The sequence below is a fragment of the Leptinotarsa decemlineata genome, unplaced genomic scaffold (genome assembly GCF_025532065.1).
Source record: "Leptinotarsa decemlineata unplaced genomic scaffold, Ldec_3_MD MMD2_tig00026328_RagTag_RagTag, whole genome shotgun sequence".
In the NCBI taxonomy this organism is placed as follows: domain Eukaryota; kingdom Metazoa; phylum Arthropoda; class Insecta; order Coleoptera; family Chrysomelidae; genus Leptinotarsa; species Leptinotarsa decemlineata.
This window is the reverse complement of record NW_027412688.1, coordinates 7508218-7526992: the sequence shown is the minus strand read 5'-3', so window position 1 is coordinate 7526992 and position 18775 is coordinate 7508218. Positions and strand designations below refer to the sequence as shown.

Here is an 18775-nt window from a genome sequence, read left to right as displayed (position 1 = left end):
AGCGTTTATTATAAAAGATGGAACAAAAAGTTATGAAATTTTTTTTCAGATAATACTATTATCTAAAACAAAGTTCATTACAAAATTTTTGTGGTTGTTACAGTTTTCACAAAAATAATAAAACTATATTTTTCTGTGAGGTTTAACCCCATTATCAAGTATAAAAATAAAATGTGAAATTTGAAAACTCTGTCATATCGGGAGTTTTGAGGTAAAATAGAAGGACAGGTAGTTATATGAACCAGGGTGCCAACTAAAAAATTCAACACTAAAGATTATAGAGGTTGTTGAACTTCAACGAGTGGAGACCTACATAAATCGAGTTGCTCGTTTAGGGGTATATATTTCAGGTTTTTGATTGATTGGTATTAGGTACATATGTGTAGGATTTTGAGGTTATTTTTAAGAATCAAAACACAAGATAAGTAAACATAACCTCAAAATCGTACACATATGTAATGAAGGTTAAAACTGAATTTGTTGGAAGCCATGGAAATTAACAAATCAATCAAAAACCTGAAATATATACCCCTAAACGAGCAACTCGATTTATGTAGGTCTCCACTCCCGAATTTATAAGTTTAACAACCCCTATAAACTTCAGTGTTGAATTTTATAGTTGGCACCCTGGTTCGTTTAACTACCTGTCATTCTATCTCACCTAAAAACTCCAGATATACCCGAGTTTTCAAATTTCATATTTTAGTTTTATACTTGATAAAGTGGTTAAACCCGAAACCGGTCGTATAAATAAAATCAACTAGTGGAAATTGGGCAAAAGTGTTTATAATCCTTTCACTAAAGTGATCATGAATTACCACAAAATAAACAAGTCATCAATCACACATATAAGATGATACGTACTTGAATACTTTCTCATAAGACAATCCATCAATGACCAAACGACCGCCATAGTACATGCTAGCAGAATAGGTGAAGAATGTCATACTTCTTGAAAGACCAAATACTATTCCTCGCCAATATACATTGCGTTGAACAGATCGGTAGTAGGGAATCAGTTCTGTGGTGTAGAGTTTATGAATTTGGTCTTCTAAACATAAGGAAGCTACGGTTCTTATATTACCAACAGCTTCAACTGCTATCTGAAATAGTAACAAAACTGCAAATGGAGGAAAATTAAGAGAAAGTAAGTACTTTATAATATACTGTTGTAAAAGGAGCAATTCAAGCCTGTCTACTAAGAAGAGGATCTTACCTGATTGATTTGAATGTACCGGAAGCGCGAGGAAATCAATTTAGCTCAATCATTATGGATAAAAAAGCTTGAGAAAGCGAAGCGACTTAACATATTAATTATATCATTTGAGTCTAAATTATGTTATAGAGATATGAGTACGAGTAATATAAGTGCTTTCTTTGTTGGAGAAACAAAAACGTATTCAGAAGAGATGCTAGAAAACTTTGTCCGTTTTAATGTCATTTGTTTTTGTAGCTCCATATCTCAATGAATATATATTTCACTTTGTAGCAGTGTATACTGATTGATAGAATAGTGGATTTTGCATTTACGCTGTTCATTTTCTTCCAACTTTTGATTTTTTGTCTCTTTTCTTTCCGGCCAATTTCTCTACGAATTCAAATTGAACGAAAGCGCTGCCGATACATCCCGAAAAATTAACCAGGCATTTGGCAATGACAGTGTTAACGACCACACTGTCCAACGTTGGTTAATGAGATTTCGTTCCGGAGATTTAAGCCTCGAAGATGAACCCCAAAGTGGTCAATCTTCATTAATCCAGGAAGGGGATTTGAGGAACCTGGTGGAAATTGACCCATCACAAACGGTGCGTCAGATGGCAGAAGAACTAGGCGTCAGCTCCTATGTGGTTTTGGATGCTTCGAAACGTATTGTAAAGGCCATAAAGTTCGAAAAGTGGGTGCCTCACGATTTGAACGATCGACAGAAATTGTCACGTTTTTTGTCAGTTTTTCTTTAAAGTTGCGCAACCAAAACAACCCTTTTGCATCAGATCGTCAAGCGTGATGAAAAGTAGATCCTCTACGACGAGTCGTTCAGGACAGTAATTGGACACCGATGAGCCACCCAGGCATATTCCGAAGGCAAATACCCACCAAAAAAAAATGGATATTGTATGGTGGTCGGCGGATGGTATAATTCACTATAACTTTCTGTAACCGGACCAAATTATCTCAGTAGAGGCCTATTGTGAAGAAATCGACGAAATGTAATAAAAATTGCGTCAGCAGAAGCCGGCACTGGTCAACAGAAGAGGTCCGATTCTGCTCCAAGACAACGCTCGTCCGCCTGTTTTATAAATCATCGTTCGAAATTTAAACGGATTGAACGTCGAAGTTCCGCCTAAGCCACCATACTCCCCAGACCTCTCGCCAATCGAATACTTTTTTTCAAGCACTTCGAAAACTTTCTCACCGGTAGAGCCTTCGGCAATTAGGACCTGGCAAAAATGGCCTTCGTGGACTTCATCGAATCCCGAGCACATAATTGTCATGTTGACGGAATTGATTGTGTCACGTATATTACAGTTTGAAGTGGACTCATTAAAACGGACGAAACTTTTGAAGCAACCTATATAACCGGCCATGAGTGATTCTGTGTACTTTGCGTTTGCTCAATTGAGTCCAAGGTAACGAATAAATATACAGTGTGTACCATGATTGATGTTACAAGAGGAGTGATCGACTGAAAAGTTTCGAATCATATTCGAATATTGTGAGATTTTGCTCTGGTTGGTGAGAAACGAATCATGAAAATATTATCAGTATTTGGAAAACAAGAGTTGGCCTGACGGTGAAGTGAAAACCCTTTTATTTTCAAGTGATGTAACCTTTATGTTCATAGTATGTCAAACTGTTATTTAAAAAAAGTCATTCGTGTTGAGAAATCAGGGTTTTATACAAATTTTAGAAAGATTTACTTTTTTTTGGGTGACCGCCTTTGATTTCTTTGATCGCACTACGTATTCTTTTAATGGCATTAAAACTTAACTCCTGTTGATTTTGCACTACGCTCTTGAACTTATAATAAAAAGGGTCATTATTTGCTTTTTGTTGAATAATACTTGTGATCTGAATTTGAAATTCTGCTGCAAAAACTAGAAGTGTATGGCTTTAGAGATATATCTTTGAAATGGTTCAGATCATACCTGTCAGAACGTACTCAGAAAGTCAAACTCCCGGACAACATATCCCATCTCCAGAAAGTTACTTGTGGTGTTCCACAAGGATCGGTTCTAGGCCCAATTCTCTTCTTGTTATATATTGACGACCTAGCCCGCATTGATATGACCGCAGAAATAACCCAATTCGCTGATAACACTACATTATTTTGGCATTGCAAGAATGAAAGGATACTGCATGGTTTGATCAGCATGGATATTATAAAAATAAAAGACTGGTGTGATGCTAATCTCTTGTCATTTAATATCTCAAAAACTAGCATCATCAACCTCAAGTGCTCCACACTAGATATCTACCTGAGTACTCAATTGATAGAAAACAAAATATCAGCAAAATTTCTGGGATTACAAATTGATAAAAATTTGGATTTTGAAGGTCACATAAATAACCTATGTAAAAAATTTCATCAGGATGCTTTGCAGTCAGAGTATCAGCAAATGAATTGGGCACTAATATGGCAAAAAATGTGTACTTTGCTCTCATCGATTCCCATCTGAGAAACGGAATCTGTTTTTGGGGAACGTGTTGCCAATACATGTTTGATAGGATGTTTGTACTACAAAAAAAGAGGAATTAGAAATATGTGTAGAGTTGGATTCAGGGATTCTTGTCGACCTTTATTCAGAAAGCATAAAATCTTGACCTTGCCTTCCATACTTATATTGGAAATGTTATGTCTGGTGCAAAAAAAAAATACAGGACGAAAATTTTCATTTCACCACGACAAAATACCAGAAATAAGCTCAATATAGGTTTACCGATTCCAATATCATCAAAAATTGAGAGGTCTTTCATATATAATGGAAAAAATGTTTAACCATTTGCCAATTGAGATCAAAGGCATAACATGTACCAATAAATTTAGAAAGTCTGTAAAAAAGCTTCTGATTTCAAAGGCTTTTTATTCTTTAGACGAATTCTATTCAGACAGAAATTTAAATTATATAAACAATTAATTTTAATTATTGTGTTTCAGTACCTACCGGTATTTAACCTATGACTTCTTTAACTTTTTGTTAACTGTTTACATTTAGCTCTGAACTGTATAGTTGAAAATGTGTACGGAGTTGATACTTACTGTTATTTTCTATGCATTCACTTTTATATTTTTATGCTTTATAGTTTTTATATTCTCATACTTACATTTATCTGTTGCATGAGAATATTCATTATTATTATTATTATTTATTTCAATATGTAGCATATATATTATTACTTTCTGACTACTTTTTCACCCCAAAATGCTGAAATTACCAAATGTCCAAATATTACTTTAAATTTGTATAACTTATATTCTTTAAAATAATAACACTTTTGACAGTAATATTTTATCTTCGACAATATCTGTTAAGTTGTGTATCTTATATTTCTTAGAATAGTAACACTTTGTTAATGAGATGTCATCTTCGACAATAAAGTACAATTTGATTTGAGTAATCACTTTTCTTGTTTGTTCCGTTGAGACTTTGTTTATCAGTTTATAAGTAAATTGATTTTTATTATACAGGGTGTTTCAAATTCAATCCTCACCATTGGGATCTCGGAATCTATGAGAGATACGAATATGGTTAAATTGAGGGAAACTTGCGCATTCACCTAACTAACATAATGCTGTTGAGAATGTTCTGAAATTCCGGTTTTTACTTTTTTCACTTTTTCCCTGCTACTTAATGTGGTTTTCAGATTTGCTATCCGACGTTTCGTCTTCCGGCCACCATTATCAACTTTCTGTTTTGAATAGAACCAGATTTCACCTTTTTCACCTTTTCGAATCCTTCGAAAAATTAAGCCAGAAAAAAATAAAAACTATTTTCCGAAATTTCTGTTTTTTCTGGATATCCCCGGATATACTCGGAATTTCAGAACTTTCTCAACGGTATATTGTTAGTCCCAATTCAACCATCTTCGTATCTCTCATAGTTTCCGAGATCCCAATGGTGAGGATCGAATTTGAAACACCCTGTATAGATTTTTGTCGTACACTGTATTGCCAATGTATACGAGTACACTACGAGATTATTATGGCAACTGAGCTTCTTCGTCTTCTAACGCACATATAGTGGGCAGGACTACATAAAAATTTAGAAAGCTCTGCTACATTTGACATGCTCTTGAAAAATCTTTTGAAATTTGTTATTTGTTGACCAGCTGTCGCCCTCCTGTGAACGACAACCTTAGAAATTTGTGCGAGCTACGGGGTCTCAACTTTTAGTGTGCGATTCCTAGCTGCCCAAGTTATCATTTGACTTTCAGCTTAGTATTTAATTTTCTCGATGAATAGTTCATCGAAATGAAAAAATTATTTGAATCATGGAAGATATAAATTATTATAAACGAGATATTATTGTCTTGAGAGATTTTTAAGGTATTTTAAAGTATTTTTTTTTATATTTCCATTTGTAACTGTCTGTATGAAATCTCTTTGTAGACATACAGTGTCATCCCCAAAGTATGCACCACATAACTTATTTATTGAGGGTTTTTCGACAAAATGTTATTCTTGATAAAAGTTTGTGCATCTTTTAAAACTGAATATGCACCAAGAAAATACAGTAAAACATACGTATTATACGAGGAGACTTCAAATATTTGATTTTGAGACAAGAGTGAAGTACTCTCATTTTGAAAAATCTCGGGAAATGTAATTCAAAAAAGTTGTTTAGTATTGAAAAATACATCTATATTTGAAGTCATGGTCATCTGAGTGAAGTTTTATTTTTTTACCCATTTTTTAAATGGACACTACGAAAAAAAATTGCTAAAACAATGAATGGACAGCATCCTGATAAGACGGTTTATTTTGAAAGCCTGTAATATTACGAATTACACAACACAACAATGTGTTAACCATGGTCAATTTTTTTGAAGAGTAAAATAATTTTCAAAGTTTTTGGTGCAAAGTTAATTTTATTTTTTGTTAACATCGAAAATTACTAAAAATTATACAATACTGCAACAAGAACTTGATTTTCAATTATATCAAATCACAAAACATCAAAATAAAATAGGAATTTCGGAACGAACGATTTGATTTTCTTGTCCAAAATAATTTTCAAAATAATCTCCAGAAAATCAATGAGTTTATTCCAAAATACCTATTTTATTTTGATGTCATTTGATATTATTGAATATTACGTTCTCGTTACAATACTGTATAATTTTGAGTAATTTTCGGTGTTAACAAAAAATAAAAATAACTTTGCACAAAAAACTTTGAAAATTATTTAACTCTTCAAAAAAAATTGACAGTGGTTACTAACATAGTTGTGTAATTTGTAATGTTACAGGCTTTTAAAATAAAACTTCGTATATAGGATGCTGTCTATTTATTGTTTTAGCAAATTTTTCTTTTCGTAGTCCTCATTTTAAAAAAAATTGGTAAAAAAATAACTTAGATGGCTATGACCTTAAAACTAGATGTACTTTTTAATGCTGAACAACTTTTCAACATTTCCCTAAGTTTTTCAAAATATGAGTACCTACTTTACTCCTGTCTCAAAATCAAATATTTGAAGTCTCCTTGTATATTAAGTATGTTTTACTGTATTTTCTTGGTGCATGTTCAGTTTTAGGAGATGCACAAACTTTTATCAAGAATAAATTTTTGTCGGATAACCCTTAATAAAGAAGTTTCCCATATGGTGTATACTTTGGGGATGACATTGTATCAAGACAACCCTATTTTCTGATTTTGTAGGCTGTCGTCTTCAGATTTGTCCTACCTCTCCGCAGTTGTAAATGAAATATCGATCAACAATTCCGTTAAAAGCTTTGACACAGTGTTTTCCGGCCGTGAACGAGTACATTCTTTGACCATAGTTATAGTAAAAGCTGTTTTGCAAAAATAACAAACCATCGTGGATTTTTGGAGAGCTTGATCTCGGTTACTTCTCAGTCCTGCTGTGTTCTGTCTCTCGACGTACATTGCGAGCAACATAAATGGCACGAAAGCTGCGGTCACTAATCCCAGTCTATAATCGTAATACAGAGAAAGAGAAATAGCAACCACAAATGTTGTTATCGACTGCAAAATTGAACCTAGTCGTTGTCCTGTAGCCTGAAAAAATTGTTACAAGAAATTATGGCTTGAAATGAATGAAATAGTATTTCGTTCTCATTTATTTGGTATATGCCGACACTAGCGAACCGCCCCGGCTCCGCACAGGTGCAATGTAGATACTAAATATAAATTCATCCAACGGAAATTGAAGGGCATGAATAAACAGTGACGAAAATATAATTTTGTTGTATGGACGCACCCCACGGCTGCCCCCCTTGGAATATTTAAAAATCCTTTCTTATTACATAATACATGAAACACAAAACGAACCTGCATACAAAATTTCAGCCTTCAAAAGAAACAGTGACGAAAAATTTTATGAACGCTCCTTTTCCCACGAGGCTGGCGCTCTAGAATATTCAAAAATACTTTCTTAATGCACATCTACAACATAAAAAGAACCTACATACAAAATTTCAGCCTCCGATAAACAGTGATGCTCGAAAGCTCGACCATATGACAAAGAATATTCTTTAAAAAACAGCCCGGTAATTTGACTGCATCCCCAACAATATTCCATATTTCTCCTTAACTAGTTAGTTAAGACTACCCTTCGCTTTCTATATATATATATTTCCACGATTCAACTCCGAAGTTAAGAAAACTCACACCACACACCAACAATGTGTAGAGACATTCACAACATCACAGAAAAGTTCAGATACAGAAGTACAGCGAGGACACCCTGTACATGTATTGAAATTCACGGACTTGGCAGGAAACAAATACAAAAGAGTGGGAATTTTAAATTTTAAGATTTTCGAAAAACAGATAACCGATATAGGTTATAAATAAATGTCAGATGAAATCAAATTGATATGTGTTATGAAAAATTGGAAAAGACATAATGAACTAATTGTAATTATTTAGGAATGGTAAGAAATTCGAAAATTATTGTTGTGAACCATTTCCTTAGATACGGACATCAAGTGATGCTTTTAAAGAATATTTATATTCAGACATAAGTGAGGTTATCTATTTATATACATAATTGTTAAGTGAAAATGTATCTGAATTTAAGAACAATTATGAAAATCATAAAATAGATAATTTTTCTGATATTGAAGTTGAGAATTTGTAGTTACGAAAATTGAGAGGTGGTAACTAAGGAAAGTAGGATGTTTTCAATTTTTTTTTGTCAACAAGCGGGTTCCTCTCAAGACGACGAAGGGGAACACCACGTAAATTTTCTGTCTCCAGAAATTTAAAAAAATATTATAAAGAAAAGTAATAAATAAAATATAATTGTGTTGTATACGGATAATTAAAAGTTAACATAGTGAGGACCAACCTGATAGGCCCATTTCCAGTGAAATTTCCAAGATTCAACTCCGAAGTTTAGAAAACTCATACCACACATCAACATTGGAGGAAAACCAGGTATTTACCGATTGGACTTCAAATGAAATATATGCATATATAAAAGAAATTGTCCAAGAATAAAATAACAGGACAATCAAAACAAACTTTGAATCCAGAAATTACGTTTGCAAACCAAATCAATCACAGTGACCCTGAATAATCAACTGACATTTTACAGACAGAGAGTGCGTTCCGATATTCATACTAAATTAGTTCGGTGTAGGTTTAGAACATTTTTACACTTCTTATTAAAAATTGTTCTACATTTTCTGAAATCATTTGTGTCTTTTTCAAATTTCTTTACAGGAACATCTGCAAGTAAGATCAAATTTGGGCAAGTAATCGTTATGTTTGTGCCTGAATCCACCTGAGGTGTTGAGAAAAATCTCTATACACTGAGTTATAGGATTTAAACTCAACATAAGACTAGTCGATTAAAATTTTCATTTCAAGAAATAAGAATAATAATAATTAGAAATTTATTTACTTAACAAAACTCAACAAAACCAAAAATATTCTAGACCAAGTTACTTAACGATGTTTCGATTATCATCAACGTATTCGTATGATGACTGAACTATTCCTCCGAGAGATGACTATTTGAAGGTCATTCAAGTGCTTTCACCTATTCTCTATTTTCTCTCTCCGTTTCACCAGTTTATAGCGGAAGATGATCGTTTCGTGGGAGTTGGCCGTTTTTCGATTGATTATGGGTTTCCATATTTTGCGTATCTCTACGCTAGCTTGACTGCATACATTTTTGAATAACATTTATGCGGTATTTCTTGTGCTCGGCATTGCGAACTTTCAATGGCCCCTTAGATTCAACGATTCAACTTTTAGCCAAAGTCTGCTCCACTATCACTTTGGAGTAACCTTTCCGTTGAAGATCTTTTTTAATGATGCCTTATTCCTTCTCGAATAGTCCAGTTATCGCCCGAAGACGATTATTGATACTAACAATCGAATCGTCGTGAAGTGACTTGATTTGGTTTTATTTTTTTTCACCGTAGTGTGCGCTGGTCAGGCCCTATCCCCCGAAGCCCCGATACATTCGGGAGGGCGTGCCAGCATTATCAACCAATGACAACTCCACACACACCGTGGGATAAGTGATCATTGGATCCGAGAATCATGTGCCCTGAGCAAGCGCAGTGAGCCAAGAATGACAGCCTTTAAGGCTCTCACTTAGCCCATGCGTCCACTCAAAGCGTCTGTTCTCATTGCCAGGGTTGTCATCGGTAGGCAAATTATTGTTATGGACCCTACCACCTTGCCTCTGACCCCTCCGAGCACCGAAGAGAGAGTAGAGTTTCTCTTCCCGGGTGGCCTGGGCTGCCAGTCCGGTTTTGCACCAGTTGCTCGGGTAAGTGGTGTCGCAACTCATCAAAGGCCAAGGGTGTTAGTGGCCATCCCTGCTTATACTTATTTTTATTCTTTTATATCTTTCTACTCTGTGCTCATTTTCATCATTCATCTTGATTATTTCATTTTATTCATTTTACAGCTTATATATAATTGATATTTTGGCTTTTCATTATAATTTTAATTGTTCTTTCATAAATTTCCGATCATATTAGAATTATATTAGACAATGGAAGTCCGAATACATTCTCAACCACCTTCGAACAAATGTTGAAAGTGGAAAGAATAGTTGATATTACCAGTCCAACTGTACCTATGTATGATTATAATCATGGATAGTCTTATATTGTGTATCTATTATCGATAAATATAGCCTTTCACAGCATGTAATCTAAATGCTAAATGAATATATTCGATGATAATACAGATTCAAAATGCAGGGACAGAGCGGTTGTAGAGGTACCGGCCGGGAGGGGGGGGGGGGTCGGCGCGTGCTTATAATTAGCGCGTCTCGAAGGCCGAACTCCGCCTATATCACTTAATAATTGGGAGCGATCGCAAGCATTTATATGTATATTTAGTATCAGCATTACACCCGTGCGGAGTCGGAGCAACGTGAAAGGAGCTGGCTTCTGAATTATTTTTGAACTCACCCCCTGGATACTAGAGGCGTCTGCAGATAATCTGGAACAAAGGGATCCCACTCCGTTGGCTTTGTCGTCAAAAAATCCAATTTCCTGGACCAACATGGCCCGAAACATTTGACTACGAATTCTTTCTGTCATTCTCTCTCCGGCTATACCGAACATGTATGTCTGAAGTTTAAGGTATCCGTTGAAATCTATTGTTATTGCAAATTATGTGCACTTACCAGCAGGAAATTACATACCGCAGCCATAAAGCCAATACAAACAAAAAATAAGCAATATTTGTTAGTTTCCGACCTCACATAGTCATCATCGCTACTGGCTAAGGTCTGTAAAAAAGTGTTGTTATGAAATGCTACGGAAACAAGATTTTTGTGGAATATATCGTAAGTTAAAAGAGGTGTATTTTTAGGAGAGATTGATTTTTGGGGAAGAAAGGTTATGGCTTTGTACCTATCCATCTTTATACAAATAAGGAAGTGATTTTTAAATAGATTATTACCAAAATAAACTCTCCAGAAAGTTGTGTAACTACTGAAAGTAGTTACAGGATGACACTGTCATCCTCAATGGCAGGATTCGATGTTTCGAGATAAGACACTTGCCTCTTCAGCACCAATCTGGATAATATTCATGAATAGATTCCACCCAGAAAAGAGCCATATGCCTGATTGGAGACATGAACATCACTTGCAACCTCAATAGTCTGGAACATCGAAGAAAGGTTGGAGATTTGTCTCTCTTCTGTAGATACCTTTACGGGAAGTGTTCAAGTGACTTGGAACATTGGAATCTTGTTCAAATTGAAAATCAGTCTCTCCTAAAATTATGCTCCTCACAATTAAAAAAGATTCCTATGGCTAAAATTCAATCAAATAAGCGAATGAATGTAATTTTTTTGTCAAGGACAAAACACAAACAAAAATACACGAGAATCCTTAAGGTGCTCTAAGAGCGGTGCCTGTGCTGGAGTAGCGATTTACATTGGATTTGAGTCGCAGGTGACCGAATCCATTTGGAAAAACGTTCCCAGAAAGTTTATTCCACATAAACGCAGTTCTCCAAATGAAAGAGTTCTTAAACAATGAAGTTCGAGGTGTATTGAGTTAAACTTCAAAACGATGAGCAGCCACAATCCGTCGCGAATTTCTGATATGTGCTATTGAAGGATTCAAATATACCAAGTCACTTGAACACCTTCCTCGAAAGTATCTATGGAAGAGAGACACGTCTCCAACCTTTCTTCAATGTTCCAGATTATCAAGGTTGCGAGTGATGTTCCGTCTCCAATCAGGCGGATGGTTCTTTTCTGGATGGGATCCAGCAGCTTCAGGGTATGCTTAGAGATAGAGCTCCATACATGAGAACAATACTCCAAAGAAGGTCTGATCTGAGCTTTATACCGGGTGTCCCACATTTTATGTGACAGGCAATATCTGGTTTGTTGAAGGAGATACACAAAAATGTTTCATAAAAAAGTTTTAGGAGTTCATGAGAGCTATATTTTGATATAATTTTTAAATATACAGGGTGTTTGGTGTAGGTGCTACAGACCAAAATTCCATTTTTTAAAATAGAACGCCCTGTATATCATTACATATTATTCAGATGCTACGTTAAATTCTGATATCATTTCATGTTTGGTTTTTGAAATTCGGTTACGGCGTTGTTGAGTTATTGCTTAAAATGTAAAGTCTTGAGAACGACTATTATTTTTAAAAATATCCCATACAATTATTCTTTCTGCATCAGATCACATGAAAATTAGTCAAAATTTTGGGTGTTCGAAGTAATGGTTTCAATTTTGAGTTGTGGAATTCAGTCAGGAATCATTTTGAATATGAAACAATTGCGAAATTGAAAAAGGTGTATTCGAAAACAAATCTTTAATTAATAACAATGTAAATAATATAACTTGATAAACCATTTCATAAGAATGGTAGGTACCTAGAAATAAGTCATAAAAATTGTTCAAAGTGATGCCCATTAGATATTATACAGGCTTCGAAACGTCGAATCACTTCTCTCGTACAAGTCGCTCTTATAATATCAGGCGTAATATCACTGCACGCTAGTCGAATTTTCATTTTCAGATCATCCACATTCAAAGGGGGAGTAGTGAAAACAATATCTTTTAAATAACCCCATAGGAAAAAATCAAGCGGTGATAAATCTGGGGAACGAGCCGGCCACCGAATTGGACCCTTATTACCAATCCATCTATTTGGGTACGTTCTATCCAGATATTCAGTAACAACCTGTGAATTGTGAGGAGAAGCACCATCTTGTTGCCACCAAATTCCTTGTCGTTCTGCTATGGGAATATCTTCCATCAACTGGATCAAATCATTTTCTAGAAAATGTAAATATCGCAATCCATTGAGATTTTCATTGAAAAAGTAAGGTCCTATGATGCGGCCATTGAACAATCCACACCATACATTAATACCCCAAGTAGTTTGAAAATTACTTTCGCGGACCCAGTGGGGATTTTCTTGAGACCAATAGTGACTGTTATGTCGATTCACAACTCCATTATGGTGGAATCGCGATTCATCGCTCCACAAAATTTGACTGAATATGTTAGGACTTTCATGTAATATTACCTGAATACAAGCAATGAATTCAAGTCGTCGTTCAAAGTCCGTGGGTTTCAAACCTTGTACCAACTGAATTTTGAATGGGTGGTATTTATTTTCTTTCAGAATTCTCTGTACATTAGATTTACTCACACCGACTTCTTCTGCAAGAGTACGGATAGAAACATGTGGATGAATAATAATATAAGCCAACACATTGATCTCTAAATCTTCAGTTCTAACAGATCTTGTATGATGACGATGCTTTATAGTAGAAGGAAATGACCCAGTTCGCAATTTTTCTACAACTCTCGAAAAAGTAATTCGTGACGGAATGGGTCTGTCTGGAAAACGTTCTTGGTATAGACGTTGTGCTTGACGGCAGTTTTTCTGACATTCCCCAAAAATTAATAACATTTCAATGCAATCACTTGGACTAAACGCGAAAGGCATACTGGAGTTTTCGCACAAAGAACACAGTTACTGTTTTGCAAAGAATCACTGAATCGAACTGACAAGTAGATACAATTCAACAACATTTGTTACTATGGCATCAACAAGCATAAGCTACTTGATGAAATTGTGCAATATGAAGCAATTCACCGTCAAGTTAGTCACATTCCCAAGATTTTCAATATTATATTCAACTGATATCGATATCGTATCGTAGAGGTGAGAATAATGGTTTGTATTCAGTAGTAGTCTAGTTCAATTTAAGAAAAGATATAGACTGGATTCGTGTACGAGTAAATAAGTTTTTTTGAAACTTTATATTTAAGGAAAAGTGCAATAACTCAACAACGCCGTAACCGAATTTCAAAAACCAAACATGAAATGATATCAGAATTTAATGTAGCATATGAATTTGTAATGATATACAGGGCGTTCTATTTTAAAAAATGGAATTTTGGTCTGTAGCACCTACACCAAACACCCTGTATATTTAAAAATTATATCAAAATATAGCTCTCATGAACTCCTAAAACTTTTGTATGAAACATTTTTGTGTATCTCCTTCAACAAACCAGATATTGTCTGTCACATAAATTATAGGACACCCGGTATAGCATCAAAAGTTGCTGAGGTGTGTACAGTTTCCTAGTTAGGAACAGTGTTCCAAGCTTTTGAGAAGCAGCCCTTGCAATTTCAGCGACCTGATTGTACCAAGACATACTGGTGTCCATTTTAACCCCCAACAAACTTATCGAAGCAGAAAGCGGAATTATCTGTCCTGGCATTATTATATCCGGTTCGGAAACATTTATCTTGTTGAAGAAAACAGATGCATGGGTTTTTGTGGCATTGAATTGAACATGGTTACTTTCAACCCAATTCGAAATCACCTTCACCGGCAGCAACAGTGTCTCTCAGTAATAAAATCAAAACTCTGCTTTACTTTGCCAAGCTTTCGCTTCTAGTGGAAAGCTTCTTCACGGCCTGAAATTTATTGAAATGTGGGTTTTTTGCCAATGAATAAAATTAGAAATCATACTTACAGTAAAAATGAGTAAGAAACAATGAATTGAACATATAAATCGACTAAAGAAAGTTAAACATTAATGATTTTTTTTGGTTTGACAAATGTCATACCTTCACATAAATGTCATTTTTCAATGGGCATGATGATTTGATAATCTTTGACTCTAAAGGAAAAGTTGATTGATATAATATTCATTATTATCATTATGATTTTTTGTGTAGTTCCAGTAAATTACTGTATATACCGCTGAGATTATCAATGTCAGTTCTCTTATTCATACAGAAGACTTAGAGACTTATTAATTTTAACAATTTCAAGGAAAAGGCGTTTGGAAATATTTTTTCTGTATGTAAAACTTCAATATTAGAGTAATTTGGTTTATGTCATGTTTCTATAGAATGTTGTGCTAATGCACATGATTTCTTATTAAGCTTTATATCACTTTCATGTGAAGTTATTCTATCTTTAAGAATTCTAGATGTTGTTCCAATATAATCCAAATTACAATTGTTACAGGGAATGTTATAAATCACATTTGACTTTTTGGTAGCATCTGTTTAATCTTTTATTTTGGTATTGAAATTCTTTATAGTTTTAATATTTTTTTGGCATATTTTGATATTTTGTTCATTATGAAAAAGTTTTATGATATTTGAAGATAAATTTCCAAGATTAGGTATAGATCTATGAGAAAAATTGATAGGTGAACTATTATCATTACATACATTTTTGTTGATTAAATCGGAATTTGTATTACTTCCAGTATTGAAAATTATTTTATTAAAAAGTTTTCTGGGATAGGAATTTTCGATCAATATGTTTCTAAGAAGTTTGAGATTTTTTTGCTTGAGGGAATGGTGTACTAATTTTTCTATTCTTTTTTTCGAACAGAGTATAGAATTGATTTTAACTGATTTCTTATGAAAAGAGTAGTAATTGATATATCTTCCTGAATTAGTAGGTTTCACATACCAATCAGTGATCAAGGGATTATCAGTTTTATAGATAACTCTTGTATCAAGAAAAGGAAGGGTCTGATTATTTTCTATTTCGATAGTGAATTGCAATTATTTATCATATCTATTGGCAACATCACAAATAACATCATCAACGTATTTTTTTAAAAAAGGAATCTCAAAACTCAGTTTAGGAAGTATGTTTTCAAAAACTACTAAACTTAGTTTTTAAATTCCTTCTCAATAAAATAGTTTTTATTACTGGAAGTATTACAAATTCCGATTAATTCAACAAAAATGTACGTTAGTTCACCTATCAATTTTTCTTATAAATCTATACCTAATTTCGAAAATTTATCTTCAAATATCATAAAACTTTTTCATAATGAACACAATATCAAAATATGTCAATAAAAAAATTAAAACTATAAAGAATTTGAATACCAAATCAAAAGATTAAACGGATGCTACCAAAAAGTCAAATGTGATTTATAACATTCCCTGTAACAATTGTAATTTGGATTATATTGGAACAACATCTAGAATTCTTGAAGATAGAATAACTTCACATAAAAGTTATATAAAGCTTAATAAGAAATCATGTGCATTAGCGCAACATTCTATAGAAACAGGGCTAAACCAAATTACTCTGATATCAAAGTTTTACATACAGAAAAAAATATTTCCAAACGCCTTTTTCTTGAAATGGTTGAAATTAATAAGTCTATCTGCCAATGATGATCTCAGCAGTATATACAGTAACTTACTGGAACTACACCAAAAATCATAATGATAATAATGAAAATTGTATCAATCAACTTTCCCTTTAGAGTCAAAGATTATCAAATCATCATGCTCATTGAAAAATGATATTTATGTGAAGGTATGGTATTTGTCAAACCAAAAAAATCCATTAATGTTTAACTTTCTTTCGTCGATTTATATGTTCAATTCATTGTTTTTTACTCATTTTTATTGTAAGTATGATTTGTAATTTTATTCATTGGCAAAAAACCCACAATTCAATCAATTATAGGCCTTGAAGAAGCTTCCCACTAAAAGCGAAAGCTAGGCAAAGTAAAGCAGAGTTTTAATTTTTGATTTTTTGACTGAGAGACCCCGTTATTTCCATTTTACTGTACATTTCTCCAATCGCTAAGATTCTAAGATTTTCTCAGGCAGAGCCATACACAAAAATGATCCGATAAGCCATAGCATCGAAGTTTGGCCAGCAAACCCTCATGCCATACACGGTCAAAGACCTTAGAAATATCAAGCGCAACAGCTCTTGACTCTCCATGTTTCTCGATTGCGTTATTTCAAATATAGGTGACGTAAGATAGAAGGTCGCCTGTTGATCTTTGTTTCCGAAAGCCATATTGATGATCGCTCAAGATGTTGAAGCCTTCCAAATATGATTTTTGATATCACTGAAAGCAAAGCGACTGATCTTTAGTTGTCTATAGTTGTCTTGCTTGTAGGAGCGGTTGAAAAGTCTGCAAAATACTGGTGCGATTTCATTTGCGCACTTTTCAAGTACGATGACGGACACTTCATCAGGACCAGACGCCTTGTTGATATTGAGCTGTTTCAAAATTCGCCTGACTAGACGTTTTCGAAAAGTAATTTCTAGCATTGTGGATTACGTATTGTCATTCATGACATTAGTAGATTTAACTTATTCGTGACATCAACTCGTAATTTTATAAATGAATTGAGTACTTCATCTTGTAATGTGTCATTAATGCATCTTCTTAACTACCAGAACTGCAACTCCTGAACACGCCAACAGTATTGCATTTCTGGGAATTCATTCCACGCAAGAGGTTTCAGTTTCACCTTCCGTTATAAAAAAAATCTTAATCATCACAAATAACAACATTCATACGGTTATTCAATTGTTCCCATCCATAGAAATATATTTGTGAAGAAGTGTTATTGATGTATTCAATTTCTTCTTTCCTTTCCACTTCCTGGAGTAAAAGCCAAGAAGGTTTTTACGCAATCAATCTATATCAATATATTGAACATACCAGACTCTATATAAATATATGTTACCTATAACGCATATTCGACTTCAAAGTAACTGAAAGCAAACTTACTCCTAAGATGCTTCCGAACAGCACGGAGAAAAGAGGCATAGTAGTTCCTAAAACAGCAGATCCTGTACTACCTATAAGAAGTTGTAACCACTCAGGTGAGTTCATTTTGAGTATTCCAATTAAGGACAAGTCAGTTTCATTTTCTTGTATCTCTTCATCAGCAATCTAAAAACAGGAAAGAGGTTTAAATGGAAACGAGTATACTGTTACTAGAAATCCGAACTATTTGTTTTCCAAATCTGTTCTCATGACAATTCTCAGAAGTCAAAACTTGTGAAAGATAAGGATGATATTTTAACGAGCAGTTTCTATCATGAATTTCGATACGCAGTGAAAATCGATCTTTCGTCCGTCGGGAGAATTAAAACGAAACACTCAAGCTAATCAAATTGTTACCGTCCCATCGATAGACCGGTTTCGGAGTACTTGCTCCCGATCAGTACCAGAAAGGTCATTTCAGATGAAATGAACCGTCTAGTCGGCCCGACCAAATGAAATTAATTTCTGCTTTTCATATATAGAAAGTTACTTGCGACGAATCTTCCAAATGGAAGACTTTCTGCACGGCATTAGCTGCGTTATTTGTTGTTTTCCCGTCGGGTATCTAACACACATACCTACAAAGTCGTAGGTTCACATGAGAGGCAAGAGTATGGAGTTTTCACCTGAACTTCAGCATGTCATATGCACCTCTCCGGAAGATATTTATTCATCATTCTGACTCCCACCCCGGAGTATGTGTTTGTGTAGTTGTTTCCGGACTTTGTATGCAGGTGGCGCAGTCGTATATCCTACTGTATCAACGGCAGATAGAGCTTATGGAATTAATTTATTATTTATAGTGATATTATTTAATAATAATATGGAATTAATTTTGTTTGTTCGGGATACTTGGACGGTTTACTCCGTCTGAAATGACCTTCCCGGTGCTGACGAGGGCCTTCAAGTATCCACATAAAAAAATCTAACGGGGTCAAATCAGAAGACCTTGGTGGTCATTCGATCGGTCCTCTTCTTCCTAGGGGGCACCCCATTCTGCTGGAA

The 18775-nt window shown here is 34.4% G+C and overlaps 1 protein-coding gene across 3 annotated transcripts in view; it reads right to left on the bottom strand.

Annotated features, from left to right (window-relative positions):
* Positions 1–18775, bottom strand: part of Mdr50 (Multi drug resistance 50) — an 85879-nt gene that overhangs the window by 24486 nt on the left and 42618 nt on the right. For all 3 annotated transcript variants that reach the window (XM_074182678.1, XM_074182677.1, XM_074182679.1), the window contains exons 12-16: positions 17732–17896; positions 10839–10943; positions 10621–10782; positions 7034–7237; positions 865–1103 (exon numbers count right to left, since the gene is read on the bottom strand). In XM_074182678.1, the coding sequence (XP_074038779.1) occupies positions 865–1103; positions 7034–7237; positions 10621–10782; positions 10839–10943; positions 17732–17896 (875 nt within the window). The remainder of the gene's footprint in view (positions 1–864; positions 1104–7033; positions 7238–10620; positions 10783–10838; positions 10944–17731; positions 17897–18775) is intronic.